Source organism: Halichoerus grypus, chromosome 10 (genome assembly GCF_964656455.1).
Source record: "Halichoerus grypus chromosome 10, mHalGry1.hap1.1, whole genome shotgun sequence".
In the NCBI taxonomy this organism is placed as follows: domain Eukaryota; kingdom Metazoa; phylum Chordata; class Mammalia; order Carnivora; family Phocidae; genus Halichoerus; species Halichoerus grypus.
Genome location: NC_135721.1, coordinates 71,309,916 through 71,329,641, shown reverse-complemented (window position 1 = coordinate 71,329,641; position 19,726 = coordinate 71,309,916). Strand labels below are relative to the sequence as shown.

The following is a 19,726-nucleotide window of genomic DNA, read 5'->3' as shown; positions in this document are numbered from 1 at the left end:
CCTATGGCTGCTCAAGGGCCTGCAGTTGGGCCCAATCCATTTTATCTTCTTAATAAAGTTACACGTGTATTTAATCCTACTCTATAAATTAGCATAGAAATATGCATCTTCACCATTAGGATCTTCACCTACACTGTAGATACGTGGGTCATTGGACACAGTTTTCCAGAAGCTTCATTTTCATTTCCATGTAAGTTATTTAAGACAGGGTACTTTTACTATACCTGAAACTAACATAACACTGTACATTATACTAGAATTAAAACAATAATAAGAGGGCGCTTTTAAAATCCTGGAATAATGTGGCCACTGGAAATTTTATCTGGAGCTAGAAGTACCTTCTGTAAAACACTAGGGGAGACCACCCCCTCTGCCCAACCCCACTTCCCATAATGCAACTTTTTTTTTTTAAGATTTTATTTATTTGACAGAGAGAGACAGCGAGAGAGGGAACACAAGCAGGGGGAGTGGAGGAGGGAGAAGCAGGCCTCCCACCGAGCAGGGAGCCCGATGCGGGGCTCGATCCCAGGACCCCGGGATCATGACCTGAGCCAAAGGCAGACGCCTAACGACTGAGCCACCCAGGCGCCCCCCCATAGTGCAACTTTTAACACAATTACCTCTTAAGTGATCTAGCGAGAGCTTGTTTATAACGTCTAACACCTGCAACCTTGTGATCATACCTCCAGGAAGGACTTCTAAATCAGTACTCAATTTCTTTACCTCCTCTTTTTAAAAACTTACTTCATCAGATGATTTCTGTCAGCACCCAACACCAGCAACATCTAAGGTTATTCAGGCTAACAGCCATTCGCTAAATAATTCTTTGTGGTCCAAAATAATCAAAGGAACTTCCATAACGTTTTATGCAAAACTTGTCCATTTCCTAAAGGATAATTGTGTATCTTGGAGCACATGTAGTATTCAGTGAGCATCTACTATGTGTTAACGCTGTTCCAGGCACTGGGAAATTCACTGATGCCCCAGTAGAAGCCCACAGTCCAACGTTGGCCTCAGGCCAGTATTTGGGAACTGCCGGGGCATTTATGAGAGGGCACCCAACCAGCCTCAGGAAGATGGGAGAGGGTGCTTGGAGTTAGCACACCAAGGGTGAGGTGCGGGGAGTATTTCTGGCAGAAGGATGCCTCACTCCCTATCCCAGCTACAGGTTAGACAGATGGTGTGAAGGTATGAATAATATCCCCCACAAAGGTGTCTGTGTCCTAATCCCCAGAACCTGGGAATATGTTCTACATAGTTGTTTTTTTTTTTTTTTAAAGATTTTCTTTAAGTTTATTTATTTAAGTAATCCCTACACCCAACGTGGGGCTTGAATTCGCGACCCCAAGATCAAGAGCCCCATGCTCTACGGATTGAGCCAGCCAGGTACCCTATTCTCCTACGTGGTAAAGGGACTTTGCAAAAATGATTAAGTTAAGGATTCTGAGAAGGGGAGATTTTCTGGATTATCCAGGTGAATCTGATACAATCACAGGGATCCTTACGAGAGGAAAGCAAGAGGGTCAGAGTCAGGAGTGGGTGTGCTGGGAACGGGAGTTTGGAGTAAAATTTGAGGAAGAAGCCATGAGCAAAGGAAGGTGGGTGGTCTCTAGAAGCTAAAAAAGACAAGGACACAGATTTTCCCCCAGAGCTTCCTCTGAAGGGAACCAACCTTGCCAACACCCTGACTTGAGCCCAGTGAGACTGATGTGGAGACGTCTCACCTCCAGAACCATAAGACAGTAAGTCTGTGTTGTTTGAAGCAACAAAGTCTATGGGAAAAGGCACAGGAAACTAATGTAAACAGTTTGGTGAAGGCTCCCCCAGGCCCAGGGTTGGGCACATGGGCTCAGGGGTACTGTGCAGTCCAGCTCCCATGCGCAGCCCAGGAGGGGGTGGGGATTCGAAGCCTCAACAGGCGTGACCCTGCCTGGCATGTTTCCAAGTGTCCCCTCCGGCCCTGTTGAACACGGGAATCTCCAGCGTCTTCCTTTCTCCTTGATGGCCCTCAGTTGCCAGGCAGAACCTCTGAGCTCTGGGACTTCAGAAAAAGGACGAGGGAGCAATGGCCAGCCTGAGCTCCATCTGTGACCCAAACATCTCTCAGCACACTGCCTTGCTGCCCCACCCTGCCCCCATCCCGGGCCTCTCAGTTCCACCGGGGTGAACTGAATGGAATGCCTGGTCAATCCCTGCCTCCCGTCCCTGCCTAGCCCGCTCTGCTGACCAGAGATGCAGCGTCAGTGGGCCTGAGCCCACCGTCCTGCCTACAGTTCTCAGGTACTAAGGTGGGCCTGAGCCCACCGTCCTGCCTACAGTTCTCAGGTACTAAGGTGGGCCTGAGCCCACCGTCCTGCCTACAGTTCTCAGGTACTAAGGTGGGCCTGAGCCCACCGTCCTGCCTACAGTTCTCAGGTACTAAGGTGGGCCTGAGCCCACCGTCCTGCCTACAGTTCACAGGTACTAAGGTGGGCCTGAGCCCACCGTCCTGCCTACCGTTCGCAGGTACTAAGGTGGGCCTGAGCCCACCGTCCTGCCTACAGTTCGCAGGTACTAAGGTGGGCCTGAGCCCACCGTCCTGCCTACAGTTCGCAGGTACTAAGGTGGGCCTGAGCCCACCGTCCTGCCTACCGTTCGCAGGTACTAAGGTGGGCCTGAGCCCACCATCCTGCCTACAGTTCGCAGGTACTAAGCCACATTCCCACCCAAAGCAGCCACGTTGCTACCTCCCCGGCTGCTGGTTGGGCCTCTCTGAGCCCCTACAGCTCTCCCGAAGGGTAACACCTTTTCCCTGGCACTGATTTGCCCAAGGGTACGGTTAACAAGGCCACGAGAAGCACCCACTGGGAGACGATTCTCCTCGTGTCCACCCCCTGCGCCTCCCCTATCTCTGGCTACCCCTCCTTCCCAACTTCTGTGTCTCAGCTCTCTCCCCTCCCTTGCTAACTCACCACCCCCAACCTCCCGGCCTCCACGGGTGCAGACTTGGCTCCTCCTGCCATCCAGGTCGTCTCTTCTCTGGGGAGGCTGCAGGTAAGCCGGGCCAGGCTCTGCGTCTCTGGCACTGGTCCCCACAAGCCCACCCAGCCCCTGCGGTCCTGAATCTAGAGCCCAAACCCCGCCCTTTGGGCCCCACAGGCTCTGCACGCCTGCAGCCTTGCCCTTGGCCAAAACCAAAGGTCTGTGAGGAGCCCCGCCGAGAGTCAGGCTGGTGAGAGGTGCCTGGGTTCAAGGCTCCTGTGCTCCTTTCTACCCAGAACAAGCTCTACCTAATGACACTCCAGGTACTAGCTTCTCCCAGAATGACCAGCCCTGTGCCATCCTCTTCTCTCAGGCCTCAGCCAGATGTTAATATGGGTCAATCTCTTCCTCTTTTTTTTTTATTTTTTTTAAAGATTTTATTTATTTGAGAGAGAGAGAATGAGAGAGAGCGAGTACATGAGAGGGGGGAGGGTCAGAGGGAGAAGCAGACTTCCTGCTGAGCAGGGAGCCCGATGCGGGACTCGATCCAGGGACTCCAGGATCATGACCTGAGCCGAAGGCAGTCGCTTAACCAACTGAGCCACCCAGGCACCCTCAATCTCTTCCTCTTAAGGCTCTAGGGCTGGGAAGACTACCCTCGCCCCGCACAGAGTTACTGGTGATGGGGCCTTCATACCACCTGAGCGCTAGTCCTCAACTTCGGCCGCTCATCAGAGTCACCTGGGGTTGGCGGGGGGGCGGGGGGGGAAGTATTTAAAAAAAAAATACTGGGCCTAAGTCCTACCCGCAGAGAGTTCCATGTGATCTGTCTGGGAGCTGCCCAGCACCAGGATTTTTTTAAAAGTTCCCCAGGGGATTCTAAAATGCAGCTTAGAACCACTGATTCTGAACTTACAGATTTTGAACTATGTTTTCAAGAGAACAGGGCTTTCAAAACAATCCAGGCCTGGGGCCCCGAGTCCAGGCGGCTCTGTGGTGCAGAGGTCAGCGGCATGAGGCAGGTGAGAGATGGTGCTGGAGGCGGGGCCTGGCTCCCAAGCAACCTGTGGCCCTTGGCCTCCAGGTCTGTAAGGGGTCCCCTGTAGGTTCAGAGAGCAGTGCGGGTGAGGAATAAGGGAAAGAGAGCAGACAGAGGAGGAGGACAAGCTGTCCCCACCAGTGCTGTGACTTCTGACATGCTCTGACTTAATGGAGAGAGAATTTCACATGGAAACAGCAGAAGATATTTGCAGCCACGAAGAGCCATGCCCTCTGGCTGAAGCCAAATTCAGAGGGCAGTTGCGGGTGGGCTGGTGGGAGGGGAGAGGAACAGAGAATGGTCAGGCAAGCCAGGACAGGGGCCTCGAGAAGCTGTGTCACAGCAGTCGATGGGGGAGGGACGAGGGGCTTAGGATAGACACCACGGTCCCTTCCATCTGCGGCGCTCTAGGGCTTTTCTAAGCCCTTCTGGAAATGTCATTTGATGCACACAACAGCCCTCGTTGCTAGGTGTGCATATCTCAATCTCAGAGCTCAAGCTCAAAGTCAACCCAGGTCTGTCTAGTCTCTCCATCTTGGAAAGAACAGAAGGAGGCCCTGCTCTTCAGATACTGTCTCAGTTTTGGGCTTGTGGCAGGAAAAAGCCATCCAGAATTCTTCTGGTCTCTTTGGGAAAGCCTCTGCCTCCTTGTAGGAAATACTGTAAAAAATACTGGAATACACCAAAGAAGTAAAACATTGCCTTTCCCGCCACCTTGCTCCCACCAGCCCCTCTGCTAATATCCCAGGGCAGAGTCACTGTCTTATCATCTAGAATCACAAAGGAGGGTGAGTGTTGCTTTACAGGCAGATGGCTGAGGTAGCCCCAGCTCCAGAAAGACAGTCACGGGAGCCAAAGGCAAAGCTTGGCGAATGGAAAAGAAACACAAGGGGGTCCAGATGGCCCTGCAGAATGTTCTCCAGTGGTTTTACCTCCAGGGGAAGTCTCTGTAAGCCTCTCCAACCCCCTTCCTGCAGGTGGGTAAAGACCTCCTCCCTTCCTTATTCTCAAAGGGTCTTCATTCCCTTCTAGAATCCAAAGAACTGCCCTCCACCCCAATTACACACACTCCACACAGCTGGGCCCCTCAGCTGTGTCCACACCAAGGGTCCCCGACCCTCTTGGCCACAGCTGAAGGGCCCAGGGGCAGACCCCTGATCCAAGCTGGCCACCTGGAGTCTCTCCCCTGGGAACCAGATCCTGGAACCAAGAGGGGCTGCTGACATTCTTTCAAGGTGTTGGCTCGGGAAATGACTGCGGAGGGGCTGAGGTAGCCACATAGGTCCTATACATGTGAAGAGGCAGCAAAGGTTGGCCCTCCAAGGGAACAGAAGCAGGCTTGAGAGAGAAGCAGTGGGGAGACCGAGGCAGCCCCTGGCTCCCACTCTTGTCAGGGAGGTACCCCTACATACTTACCCCTCTTGCTGGTATGAGAGGTTCCTCTCACTTTCCATCCATGAGCCCCCAGACAGACATGACCACCTCTTGCCTCTCTCGCTTTCTAGAACCAACTGCTTCCCTGAGCACCAGGGGCAACCTGAGCCACCGCTTCCTAGAGAAAACCCCCTCTCAGAACTGCCCACTGTTACTTTCGGACCCTGCAGGGGACTCTGACCCACTTGGAGAATAAAATTTGGAACTAGCTGCCCTGCAGCCATCTTCTGATCAAAGTGGGACAAGATCAGCCACCACCCCTGAGACATGTCTGATCTTCCAAGTAGCTCTTCTCTATTCTGAAAGAACACAACACAGGGAGTTTCACCAACAAATGAGAAACTTGAATAAATTCACTGAGATGACAACCTTCCTTTTCTTGCCTCCAAAACCCCTTTTATAAGGCTTATAATTATGTAAGGCTAGGGAAGAGAGATGGGGGCATGGTTCCCTTTTTAAAATACAACAAAATAGGGGCACCTGGGTGGCTCAGTCCATTGGGCATCTGCCTTCAGCTCGGGTCATGATCCTGGGGTCCTGGGATCGGGCCCCATGCGGGGCTCCCTGCTCGGCGGGGAGCCTGCTTCTCCCTCTCCCGCTCCTCCTGCTTGTGTTCCCTCTCTCGCTGTCCCTCTCTATCAAATAAATAAAATCTTTTAAAAAAACCACACAAAATATAAGCATTTATATTCATTTAAGTTTTTTTAATTAAAAAAAAAGATCCCCTTCATTTATTAATGATCCTGAAATCTCTCCAACCAGATACCCGCTGTCATGGGTGGGGGTGTTTCTAGCTGGGGCTCCCTGAGCAGGTCTTCCCCGCACGCAGGGCTGCCTGGGGCCCCGGCTTCTGACCAAGCCCCGCCCAACTCCCTCCCACCTTCATGGCACCCCCCCTCGTTGGGCCAGGCCCCCTCAGTCCCTCTCCAGCAAATGTTTATTCCTGCCATTCACCCACATGGGGGCCTTGCCCTTGACCTTCTTCCCTCTCCTTTCTGCGCATCTCAGCCTCCAGGTCCCTTGCATGCGGCTGTCCTTCCCCGCTCATGGCCGTGCGGCCTCATCCCTGCTCTGCCTGCTTGTGGCCTCCTTTGCAAACCAGGAGCAGTGACTTCACAGCTTCCTGACACGAGGGCCTGTCTTCCCAGTAGAACTGCCATCATGTGAGGGCAGCCCCTGACCTTCAGACACAAGGTGACCAGAAGGAGCCACATGGCACAGAAGACTTCCTGGAGCCAGGGACTACTCCAAATTCCCTTTCTGGCCTGTCTCCCCTACAACCCTCCCCAAACTCAGTCACATGCCTTACTCATCCCCTCCCCAACTCCCCAACCCCAGCACACCCTGGCACAGAGCAGATACTCAAATATTTTTGTTGACTTAAAACCACAAACACCCATTGGGTTGAATCAATATTATTCTTTTCAGGGAATTGAGAGGGAGAAAGAACCACCTGCTGGGATCCTGGCACACTCAGCTTGGCCTTGAATGCTGACCCCCAAGGACACCTCCATGAGGCTGGGAGGCATTATAGCCCTCATGCAGTTGGGGCCCAGCTGGAGAGCCCATGGCCACGCAGAGCACAGCCCAGATGTATCAGGGCCTGTCCAAGCTGCCCCAAGGGCAGCCCAGGGGCAGTGTCTTGGAACACATCCTTTGACAATAAACAGAGTGAGCCCAGTTTATAATTCAAACCAGGACACTTTTGAGAGTGAACTGGAAATTATGCTGGGACTATTCCAGAGAGGCGGGCAGGAGGGTCGCCTGGGCAATTGATGATGTTCCGTAGTCAAACCCTCCTAAAGAACAGAAAATAGAGTTTTCTAAACAGAAGAACTTGCTAAACTCAAAATAGCTTAGGGCCAAGATGGCTTTATTTTAAAAGCCAATCGTGTTGTTGAAGAAAAGGCTATGCTCCCGGCCCATTTTGGCTATGGTGGGGGGCTGCTTGGGGAATTGCACTGAAGACTTGTATGCTCCTGGGCCGGGGGTTTTCTGAAAACAGAACAGAAAACAGGGACTGATGAGACCGGGACACCAACACTCTGGAGCCCCCTGAGCCCGGCCATGGGCTCAGCCGTGACTGGCAAATCCCCACTGGGAAGACGAGGGCCACGCCTGACTGCGCTGCGGCCTAGGGCACCCTCGACTTGGAGCACGTCCCTGGAGCTGAGGCCTGCTCCTGTCCGCGGCTTTCCCCAGGGCTCCAGAGGTGCCATGAGAAGGGCCGACGAGCAAACTCCGGCCTAGGCCCGCGGGGCCTGCGGGGCAGCGGGCTCACATCCCAGCTGCCGCTCAAGGCACACTTTCTCAGCGGGCACTCTGCCCAGACAGCTCCTGTCCTTGGGAATGCCACTGTCCTCCCCTCTAGCCACCTCAGTAGTTAGTCTAGTGGTAAGGGGTTGCAGAAAATGGATTCTGAACCTGGGTGATTGACCTCAAAAGCCTCAACTCAGGTTTCTGTACCTCAAGGGACCCCGGGGTCCAAAGTAGTCTCAAGGGATCTACGAGTTCCCATTTTTAAAAGTCATGTTTTCCTTTGGATGAAATTCTTGAGAAAATTTGCCAGTGATGTCAATGAAGCTTCTATAGTGATCAAATTCAACTGAATGTCATTTTCATAGACTCAGACAAAGACTTCAATTTCTTAGGTCAGCATTTCCCATGCTGGGGGGCACGTACATGTTCTTGAAGCCCGAAGGGATTTTATCTGGTGTCTGTTGAAGCATCGGTGTCTGAGCGTGTGGCTCAGGGAAGGGTTTTGACCGTCCCACTGCCAACGGCTCGGTGTGACCCCGGGCCCTGGGCCTCCTCAGCCTCACCCAACAGATGAGGCAATGAGGCTTGCTGGAGACCCTCCCGGACAGAGAGCCCCAGGCCGGCAGACACAGCTCGGCCCGTTAGCTACCAGTGCTGTTATTATTCCTTATTATCATGGGCTTGTCACTTCCATCCTTCTTTGCAGTGTGTTATCTCTCCCGGAGACAGTGGAAATAAGATTACCCTGAGAGTGGGACCGAGTGGTCAGCCCAGAGTGGATGAAGTCAGCTGCCTACCGAAGCTGCTGTAAATGACAGGATGTTTCCCTTGCCAAAAGCGGAGGAGCACCCTGGAAATCTAATCAAGTCCTGGCCAGATGTCAAAGGAAGCTGTTGCCTTTATTAGTGCTATTAATGAGGAAGCAACATGCATGTGGAGTCCTGGAAAGCCAGCCCACAGAACAGGAGGTCTGTGGGCCTCGGTCTCACAAGGCTACCCCTCAGGAGGCTACCAGTGGTGGTTCTCAGACCTTGAGAACACCCGGCTCCATCCCCCGGCCCTGATTTCACTGTCACTGAGCAAACTTTGGATTGTCCTTGACTCCGATGAAGAGTTTCTTATAAGGGGAGACACCCCATAGAGCAGTGGCTCCACACACCAGCCCCCTTACTGGGCACTTGTAAATTACTTGTAAACTACAACTTCTGGCTTCTCTATCAGCTTCCTGGGAGTTTGGTTAGCATAATTCCAACTTCCTGAGGATGCTCAGCCCTGTGAGCTTGGACAGAAATCTGTGTCTGGATCATGCTAATGCCACTAGGGTGCGAGGACCTGCAGGAGGGACTCACCACCTCCTGCTGTTGGGTCTGTTTTTAATTTTACTAACAGGGACTCCCCAGTATTCCTCCAGATAAAGACCACACTACCCGCCACCAGAGTTGGTAGCTCTGGAGCGAGATCCTCAAGACGCCGGCCTGGAACACCCACCCTTCCTTGAGCCCCCGGGATGGGCAGAACTTGTATTTCTGTTTCCCCAACCACCTCAAATAAGGCTACATAGCAGTGAGTTCTGGGGCCTCTCAAACTGGGGTGCAGACTGGGAACAACAAGGCCATGGGAATAAAAACTGTCAGCATTTTTTTTTTTTTTTTACAAAAATAGCCACTGTTCATAAGCTCCATGTTGTGCTTTTGCAATTTTTCTTGGTCCTCTCTAGGCCTCTGAGGCTCAAGTGCTCCCCCGATGTACCTGTGTCTCTCCAGGGACTTGACCCCCTTCGCTGTCTATCCTGAGTTCTTGGGGGCAGGATGGTGGCTCATGCCTTCATGGTCCCCTTTGGTCCAATGTTTCTGCTCTGAAGCCACACACACCCCCGGAAGCCACATACACAACGAACAGCAGATGGATGGGGCCAGCCACTGCCCACTGCTTGCCTCCGTTCATTAAACATGTTTTCCCACAGAGCACCCAGGTCATAACACTGATGGCTAATTACTACGCTGGATGTTGTCAACTGGACCCAAAATTCTGCCACCACCTTTGGGTCTGGAGTCACTCCGAGCATGAAACAGGCTGGGGGCTTGCCAGATTTTTGAGCTCTGTGCTCTTTCCCACCTCGACAAGCAATTAGATACATACATACACACTAGAATTGTCTAGAACTCTAATCCAACCCCCACTGCCCTCCCCACTCCAGTCACAAAACCTACAACCATCATCTTTTAGAGTACTTACACAACAAGTGGGCAGGAATCGAGGTACTTTGGATTGAAAACAGGAAGTAACAGAATTTACTGGAGGTATTTTCAAGTCATAATGACCCGGTCCTGGGCCTTCATGCTATAGGGGAGAAAAAGAGTTTTTTATAATCACTAATGTTTGTTATATTTTAATGCTTTATTTGCCTTCCACAAATAAACGCACAGATCACTTGTGAAATGGTAGAAAAATCCCTAGACTGGGGCTTGGAAGATATGAAGGTGTGCCCTTGCACAAGCCATTGTGAAGTGGGAACGATACCTGCTTTACCTGCTTTACCTGCCTTGTGGGTGTCTCAGACTGAAGATTAAATGACCTGTAAAATTCCCCCTCGGTCCTGCCTGGACCCGCCGCCCCACACTGGTGCGCCTCACTCCATACCTGTCCTTCGGACTGTTAATGACTGCTACATTGAGCTGTTAGCTTTATAAAACACACGTATTCTTTCCCATGAGTATAGTATGTGTTACCTTAGTCCAAACAAGTCTTCACAGCAATTCACTGACAAAAGCACAACGCTATGACATCAACATAAAATGAACACAATTTTTAAAAGACAATCATCCTAATAGAAAAATTAGTAAAAGGCAATTCACAAAGAGGAAATACAACTGTTCATATGGGAAACGGTGGCGGAGGGGGGAGCTTTAACCTCACTAATAACCAAATAAGTTCTAATTAAAACAAGGATATGATTCTTGTTTCAGGGTCTAAAAATTCATGAAGAAAGAAGAAAGGAAGAAGGGGGAAGGAAAGAGGGGAAAAAGAAAAGAAAAGAAAAAAAGAAAAAAGAAGAGAAAGATCCAAAACGTTAACCACCATCATGGACACTTCTCTACGATTCTGGTGCAAGTATAAATTTGATCAGCCTTTTTAGAGGGCAATTTGGCAAGACATGAAATGGCTTGTAAATGTCTACACCTATCCAGAGGGAGAGAAAGGAGGCTGGTTACCAGATTGCTTCAGGAATCCGAAGACAAATGGAGAGTCCTGAGCCCACATACGGCAGGGAAAATGGAAAGGGCCCAAACATCACAGTGGATAATCTGGACAAGATGTTAACTTCTTATTTTTTTTTTCTAGCAGTTCACTTTTTCTCCCATTTTCAAATACCTGTGCTATTTGATAGAAATGAGTCTTTCTGGCATAATGTCTCAGATCTGTTCCTGAATCATGCAGGGACGAGGGGAAGTGGGTGGGAGTACACACTGATCAGAAGCTACAATTGTTGACTGGGTGCACAGGGGTTCGCTGGAGTATTGTGTCTGTGTGGTATATACGTCTAAAGTTTTTACAATACAAAGTTAGAGAGGATGTATGTTTATTATTCTGACCCAGCAAGTCCACATTTAGGAATTCATCCTAAGAAAACAATTGAGAATGGGTGCAAGTATTTGGCCACAACTGTTGATTCTAAATATTGAAAACTGGAAATCAACTAAATGACCAGTAATGTGTGGCTGTCTAAATACATCGCGATTCTTCCATCCAGCTGTCTAGTGATGAATTTTTACAGACATAAAGCTACTCCCAAATACTGTTAAGCGCAAATGCAAGCTTAAAAAAAAATGTGCCTAAAAACACGGGGAATGGAATGTTCACGGACTGTTTTCCCTAGGTGGCAGCATGTTGTGTAAAAAGAATTTTATTTTTCTTATCTGCATTTTCTAATTTTTCTACAATGGACTTGAGCGCTCTTGAGATATGAAAAAAAATTGTACCTACTGTATAGATAAATGAATGTGAAAAATGAGCAAAGCAGAAAAAAAGATAAAATTAACAAAAAGGTTAGAACAGAGAACTGTGTCCTGTGAGATCTTTCTCATAGGTAAGGCTGGGCTGCAAATGAGCCCATCAGATGCGGCAGAACAGGTGCCCAACTGCAGACCCTCCGAGGGATTTCAGAGCAAGACTTTCCCTTGTTCCCTCCTGTGGGTGGCAAAGCTGTGTCGTTCGGTCTGCTATTCTCAATTACTCCTCCATGAATGGAATCTGTTATTAACAGTCAAGCGCAAGTCTGGGACGCCTGGGTGGCTCAGTTGGTTAAGCGACTGCCTTCGGCTCAGGTCATGATCCTGGAGTCCCGGGATCGAGTCCCACATCAGGCTCCCTGCTCGGCAGGGAGTCTGCTTCTCCCTCTGACCCTCCTCCCTCTCATGCTCTCTGTCTCTCATTCTCTCTTTCTCAAATAAATAAATAAAATCTTAAAAAAAAAAAAAAGATTTAAAAAAAAAAAAAAAAAAAAAAAAAAAAAACAGTCAAGCGCAAGTCTGAAAATCAAGGGATGGATGCGCCTCCTAACTCTACAACTCACGGCAGAGAGATGAAAACAGTAATGCTTTGAAACTGATACATACGTGGGACAAAGATCGCTACAAGGGTGAGGATCTCTGTATGGAGTGACCTCTATGCTCCCACTGGAGAAATCTGAGCCGCCATAAAAACCAAAGCATAGAAATCCAGGGGAATCCGATGGGAACAGTCTATGCAACAAACCCCCCCTTGGGTTGGCCATAATAAATGCCGTACTTTCACGCCAGAATGGTAGCTGGGGCAAAAGATGCTGCCACGTGTGCTACCATTGACTCCTTGCCTACATGAGCCACTTGCAAGATGGCTGAGAAATGCTCCCACATGCCCCCTGTCCCCCAAGCCTGATGTGGCTTCCCTTTCTGAGTTTCCAAATCATGAGCTCCTTGGGAGTCCGGGTGCCAGGCTTGGTGAAGCACTGATGTAGGCCTGTGCCATGCAGCAGCCTCCCTATTTGGGCTTGGGGGCTTGGTCATCTAAATCAAAGGGTCTAAGACTTGGGGCAGAAAGAAATGACTACATGCTATTTGCCCCACACGTGTCCGATGGAATCTTTTAAAAAGGCAACATTAGGGAAGTGGATACACGCCCAAATTCATATTCCAGAAGCCACAGGAACGTTCTAAGTGAGAAGTAATGATTGGGCCAACATCCTGCAATGGGCGGGCAGCAGCCCCAGCAGAGTCCCTACTTCGGAGGACAATGTGAGTGGGCAGAGCAGGAATGGAGGGAAGGGGGCAGCATGGCTCAGAATGTGGGTTGAGATAATGGATCCAGTTCGATGGGAGGGTGTTTAAAACAAGAACATATGAATGCTTAGGGCTGCTCCCTCAATTACTGGGGATCAATGAGCATGACCTGGAGCTTTGGTTCACATTATGTGGGATGCATGGGTGAAGGGCGGCACCCAGGTTCATCAGGCAGTACTAAGCACCTCTCACACAAATCAGATGAGCCATTTCTTAACCCTTGTTTTTGTCAGGGTCATGATTTGGCAACTCTGGGTTTCCCAAAGCTATGCCTTTCAAAGACCACTGACATTCGGTGCCAAGAGCCAACAGAACTGTCACATTCCTAGGGTCCCAGGACCTGCTGCCAAAATAAACTACAGGAAAACTTTCATAGTGACCCATTCTTCTGCTTTGGGGCGTGATTACATCTCAACCCTCCTGACAAGATGATAATAACTTTCTCTTCTCTTTGAAAAAGTCATTGAGTTTCTACTCAAGAGCCACTTTAATCAATGGGAGCTGTAGGGATGGCACAAATGAATAAAATACTATATTCAACCTCAGAGGAGTTTATCCCTTTTGGGATACTTTTTATCCCAAAAGGTGTGAGGAGTGAGGACGGTGCTGAGGGAGGGCTGAGCTAACTGCCTGGCTTCAAGACTCTACGCCAGGCCCTGCTGTCTCTGGCCTGTGCCAAGTGCTAAGTGTGATGTCAGTGGGCCACGGGAGGGTGCCAAGAGCGGCCACTTTCCACTTACTACAAAGGGCTAAGAATGCATGGGCCCTACTGACTTTTCTGGAGTGCTCCTAGGACCCTGTCATACCATGAAGGAGCTTCCCAATGGGCAGTAATGCTCAGTACCATTGTAGGCCTTTGGTAAGCCCTGCCGGGCCTCCACGGAACACACTTCTCCTCTGGGGCTGGGAGAGTGGGACTGGCTAAGCTACACCACACTGCTCTGGAACTAAAGGGTGTATCACCCGGGGGCATCCCAGAGCAGCAAAATGCCAGGTACCTTGGAAAGACTGTGTGAGGGTAGATGAAATTATCCCAAGTTATTATGTGTTGAATTGTGATCCCCTCAAAATTCACAAACCCTACACATTTTTATTGTGTTGAATGGTGTCCCCCCAAAATTCATAGCTCCTGTGAATTCTGAATTACTAGTACCTCAGAATGTGACCCTCTATGGATATAAGGTCTTTGCAGATGTAATTGTTAAGATGAGATCATTAGGATGGGCCCTAATCCTATATGAATGCTATCCTTTATCAAAAGGGGCACAGAGACACGCACACAGGGAAAACACCATGCAAAGACGAAGGCAGGGGTCTACAAACCAAGAGAGGCCAAAGATTGTCAGTGTACCACCAGAAGCTAGGAGAGAGGAACGGAACAGATTTTCCCTCACAGCAATAAAAAGGAACCAACACTGCGGGCACCTCCATCTTGGACTTCCTCTAGAACCGTGAGACAATAAATTTCTGTTGTTTAAGCCACTCAGTTTGTAGTACTTTGTAATGGCAGCCCTAGCAAATGGATACATAAGTGCTCAGCTCATTTCTTCATTCGGCCAATATACAGTGCACCACACAGCATGCTGGGAGTTGGGAATAGAGTGGTATATGACTGTCTCCCAATATCCATTCTATCCTTTAGCATTAGAACAATTTTTAACTGGGCACATGTCTACCCAGCATAAAGGCTACATTTCCCAGCTTCCTCTGAAGCTAGGTGTGACCGTGTGACTAATTTTTTGGCTAATAGGACAGAGGTGAAGAGGTATGTACAAATTCCAGAGCATCCTTATGGAGAGGGCAGCTTATTCATCCCTCCCCCCGGTTGGTTGGTCCCATGTTCTCAGCTCTCTGGGGTCATGGGAATGGAAGCCACGCTTAGCAGAGCTGCACGCAGAAATGTGATGCTGCTGGACTGCCCCACCAGCCCTAAACTGCCTACTGCAGGAAATTTATGCAAGACAGAAATATGTTCTTCTCTCATTTATAAGATTGTTATTTGGGGTCTCTTCCTAGCAGCAGAACTCAGTCTTAATTGACAAGATAGACATGTTCCTTACTCCCATGGGGCTTACTTTCTAGCAGGGAATATATATATATGCCATGCAAAAAACATGACAAATGTGTGGCATATGACACAAAAGGACATACAGGATGCTATGGGAGAGCATGTAAGAGGGTACACTGGTCTGGTCTGAGGGGCCTGAGAAGCCCTTAAGGAAGTACAGATGAGCTAAGACCTAAGGAGTAAGGAGGGGGTGGAGTTTTCAGGCAAAGAGGCTGGAGGAAGGGTCTGTACAGAAGCAGTAACAGGAAAGGTTAGGGAAAGCCACCTAGGGAGGAAGATGCCATTCATTTTAACCATTCAGACAAATTCACTGCATTGCAGAAATAAAATGTGCATAGGCTCCCGTCCAAAAAAAAAAAAAATAGTTAGGGACCTGAAATTCAACTTTCTCCAGGCAGTTACCACTTCATTATTTTTTCCATGTGTATTAACACTAAGAATGGTTTTAACTGCAGGTGTAAAATGCTAAATGTCCCCCTTGTATTTCCAATCTCCGCAAGCCGTCCGCCTCCGGTTTGCAGGTTTCAGGGCACCTCTCCAGCCTGGTGGGCAGCAGGTGCAGCAGGCTCCGCTCTGCCCACTGAGAACGCCCCTGGTCCCTCGCACTGCCAGGGCAGCTGCCCAGCCCTGGGCCGTCTCTAGCCCAGTACCCACTCTGGTCACCCGATGCTCACAACCTATCACCTCCGTGTAACCCGAGAAAGTGAGGCTGGGTGAGGGCTACAAACAAATGCTTGAGCGCCTGGGCTGTGGGATCCAGAGCCAGTTACTGACCTTGCCTCTCACTACTGGGAGGCATCACTGCTCAGTTCTAAGCCATCTTTCTTTAAAACCACAAAGCTAAAGGGAACCTAGGAAAAGCACATAGTCTGTCCCCATTGATCCTAGGCACAACTTTCAGTGAATCATACTTGAAGAGAGAAAAGGTCAGAAATAAAATGTATGGCCCCAAATGTCTATCTATACACATGTATAACACAATAAGCAGCATAAACAGAAATTATGAGATGGGGTGGTAAAAAGGATCTCCCCCCAATTTGGCGACATGTGTGTAATAGCTGGAATACATTGCCCAAAAAAGACAACAGGTGCCCCAGCAGGGACAGTAGAATCCTGTGTGGAGGTGGGCACAGAGACAAGCTGGAGCTGCCTCTCTGGGAATTCAGGAGGAGGCCTGCGGCAGAGCGTCCTCAACTCTAGAATTCGGTAGCCGTTGGTCTACAAGTTCACAGGAGAAAGAAAGGAGGGAGACATGCGTGCTGTTGAGTAGGGTAGACGCAAAATGTTCAGGCCAAAAGTTAGTCACATTTGCTAAATTAGGAATTGACCGTACCTCTTAAGTGTAGCTCAGGACTGTTTATTCCTGCTGGGAGAGAAACCACGGCAGTCTGGGGTTCCCGGGAGGGGCCCGATGAGCGGGCAACACTGAGTGATCACCAACCTGCCCACCATAAAAAGGCAGCTTTTGCAGGAATACACCTGCCGGGGACCCCCAAGCAATTCAGCATTGCTGCAGGTGTTCACTGGCCCATCCTCCCTTTTCTGGATGACCCCGGAGACCCACCAGCCTTAGAAATCTCAGGCGGTACTTGAGCGCAGGAACTTCAGCTGAGCTGGCCACTCCTGGTCATGGCGATTGGCCCAGGGCAAACACGTGACTGTCGCCTGGCCAATCCAAAGAGCCTGCATTTTCACACCCAGGTGGCTCGGCTGGCAGGTGTGCGCCTGGGACTGCTCGTGGCCCCTCTTGCTCAGCTCATAAACAGAGCATGCGCAAAGGCCGGAGGACGGTAAATCAGTGGTAAAAGTCCCAGAGGCTGTGTGCGCCAGGGAATTCCATGCCACTTTTATGTTCTAATTGTTTGCTTACGCCAGTCCAGGATGGGCTTCTGTCACTTGCAACTGAAAAAAAAAATCCTACCAATTACATTCTCGTTCCTGTTCCCAGTCAAGATATTGTTATAAGAAAGGAGCGCAGGAAATTCTTTACCCTCGCAGCCAAACAGGGATATAGGACTCTGCTGGTGTTAATACCATTGGAAAATTTGCACAAATTTTTTAAAAAGAAAGACTGCCGGGGCGCCTGGGTGGCTCAGTCGTTAAGCGTCTGCCTTCGGCTCAGGTCATGATCCCAGGGTCCTGGGATCGAGCCCCGCATCGGGCTCCCTGCTCAGCAGGAAGCCTGCTTCTCCCTCCCCCACTCCCCCTGCTTGTGATCCTGCTCTCACTGTATCTCTCTCTGTCAAATAAATAAATAAAATCTTTAAAAAAAAAAAAGAAAAAGAAAGAAAGAAAGACTGCCAGGATATCTTTTCATAAAAAATTTTAAAAAAGTAAAAAAAAATAAAAAATCCTAGTACATCTGTAGCTATATTTAAAAGGTTATATTTTTCCAGAAATGTTACTTACAAGTGAACTCATCTTTGAGGAGATTGAGACTGGGACCTGCATTAATCATATTTCAGATTCCATTCAAGCAGAAATCAATTTCTGTTTGGCTTGATTCAATCTGACCATGTTTACTAATTATTCTGTTCCTTGTGGAATTTCAAACTATCAGCTTAGTTTTTAATTGAATTAATTTCGTAAATGCAAAAGCAGCTGGGATGATTCAGCATACTTTCAGAGTGCTAGTTTTAATGCAGAGAGTATGGCACAGATCTGCTATCCCCTTTTCAAACTACTATTAAATGTGAATAAAACAGACAAATCATATAACGCTCACTCCTATCTGTACAGACTCTTTCCTGTTTATCTAATCCTTTCCTTATTCTTTATAGCTTGTCAGGTTTTAAAAAATACAGAAACATCTTGAAATATTTCTGACATCAAATAAAAGAAACTCATTTTCGTTTGACACTGTAAGATTTTATTTCTACTGTCAGGAAAGATGTGCATGTCTTGTTTTTCACTTTATATACAACTGTGAGAATTAGTAACTGTAAAGAATCTGCTCAGCAAATCACTGGAAGCCCCAAGTCATGGGAATGACTGAGTCCTAATTAAGTAGTAGTGAGTGGCGCTATTTTTATTTAAGTAACAAAGTATTTTTTTTTTTTTTAAGATTTTTATTTATTTGACAGAGCACAAGCAGAAGGAGAGAGAGGGAGAAGCAGGCTCCCTGCTGAGCAGGGAGCCTGATGTGGGACTCGATCCCAGGACCCTGGGATCATGACCCGGGCCAAAGGCAGCCGCTTAACCGACTGAGCCACCCAGGCGTCCCAGTAACAAAATATTTTTATGTTGACCATTTTGATGGCTCTTTTCCTCAAACACTACTACCTCTTTTCTTTCTTTTTCTTTTTTTAAACACTACCTCTTTTCTGACTTTTTTTTTTAGAGAGAAAGAGGGTGTGAGCATGAGTGGGGGGGGCCGGCAGAGGGAGAGGGAGAGAGAGAGAGAATCCCAAGGAGGCTCCACGCTGAGCGCCAGCCCGATGCCAGGCTCAATCTCACCACGTTGAGATTATGACCTGAGCCAAAATCAAAAATCCATCGCTCAACCAACTGAGCCACACAAGTACCCTCCCTCTTTTCTGACTTCTAGAACTTATATTTTGAAAAACTATAAAAGCAATGGAAAAGAAAGGAAGTAAACAACCATCCTTAATCACAACACCTCAGCATAGCCACTACCACTAAATGGATTTTGGTGCATTTCCTGGTTTCTATACACATAATTTTTCCTACATCACTGCTGTTGTCATCTTGTTATTATAAGTAATCCCTTCATGATATCTTTGTATAGATGAATATTTCTGTACATAAGATTATTACTTTAGGAGGGTTTTCTCAAAATGGAATCAGCAGGCCATGAGATAACACACTGCCCAACCGCCTTTCAAGGGGTTGTATTAGTATATGCTGCCGCCAGCAATAGACAAGAAAAGCACTGGGTCTGTACGGACCACATGCCAAGTAGATACTGGGGGAAAAAGACCTGGAAAAATAGAATCTTCCTTAGCCCTCTTTACCCTAATGGGAGTATTAAATTTAAGTCATCCGTGTCATCAATATGTTCAAAGAAGTTGTGCAGAATCTCTGATATCCTTAATGCCCACACTTGGAAACACACTCAAGAGGGAACAAAATCCATGCAATTTTTTGGTAGGTCAAGAGATTTATTTGGGTCATTTATGAGAGCAATTAAATCAATTAAAGGGAAGGGTAAAGGGAGGAGAAACCACAAATGACAAGTTTTACTTTGTCCAATTCCCTTGACTAAGAATGACCAGGATTTGCAGTTTTCTCCTCTTTAAAACAATCCCACTATGAAGCAACTGTACCTTTAGGGCTTGGGATTTGTGGGGCTTGGTCATTATTATCAAGATGCTAAAAGGTGGCAGAAGTTGCCAATACAATTCTTTTTATGGATGCAAAAAGGTCCTTTTTATTAATGGTAGACCACGTCTCCTGGCATCAATCCCAAAATGCTCACATAAATATCCTCCTCACAGTCTTTACTATGGACAAAACAATTGTGCCGATCCATAACCAATTATTATTACTTCAACAATAACTGAAATAGCCAATGAGTATACAACCTTACATTGGTAATCTGAAGATTAAAAACCATTTTCCAACCCAACAAATCCCTTACCAACAGCTTCTCTTGAGAGCTACCTACACTTTGGGGACAAAATGTAA

General features: G+C 48.4%; 1 protein-coding gene across 1 annotated transcript in view; it reads right to left on the bottom strand.

Moving 5' to 3' along the window:
* Positions 1-7,290: 7,290 nt before the first annotated feature.
* Positions 7,291-19,726, bottom strand: part of STPG4 (sperm-tail PG-rich repeat containing 4) — a 36,442-nt gene continuing 24,006 nt past the window's right edge. The window contains exons 6-7 of the mRNA XM_036121654.2: positions 9,929-10,033; positions 7,291-7,429 (exon numbers count right to left, since the gene is read on the bottom strand). Of these exons, the coding sequence (XP_035977547.2) occupies positions 7,313-7,429; positions 9,929-10,033 (222 nt within the window). The 3' untranslated portion in view covers positions 7,291-7,312. The remainder of the gene's footprint in view (positions 7,430-9,928; positions 10,034-19,726) is intronic.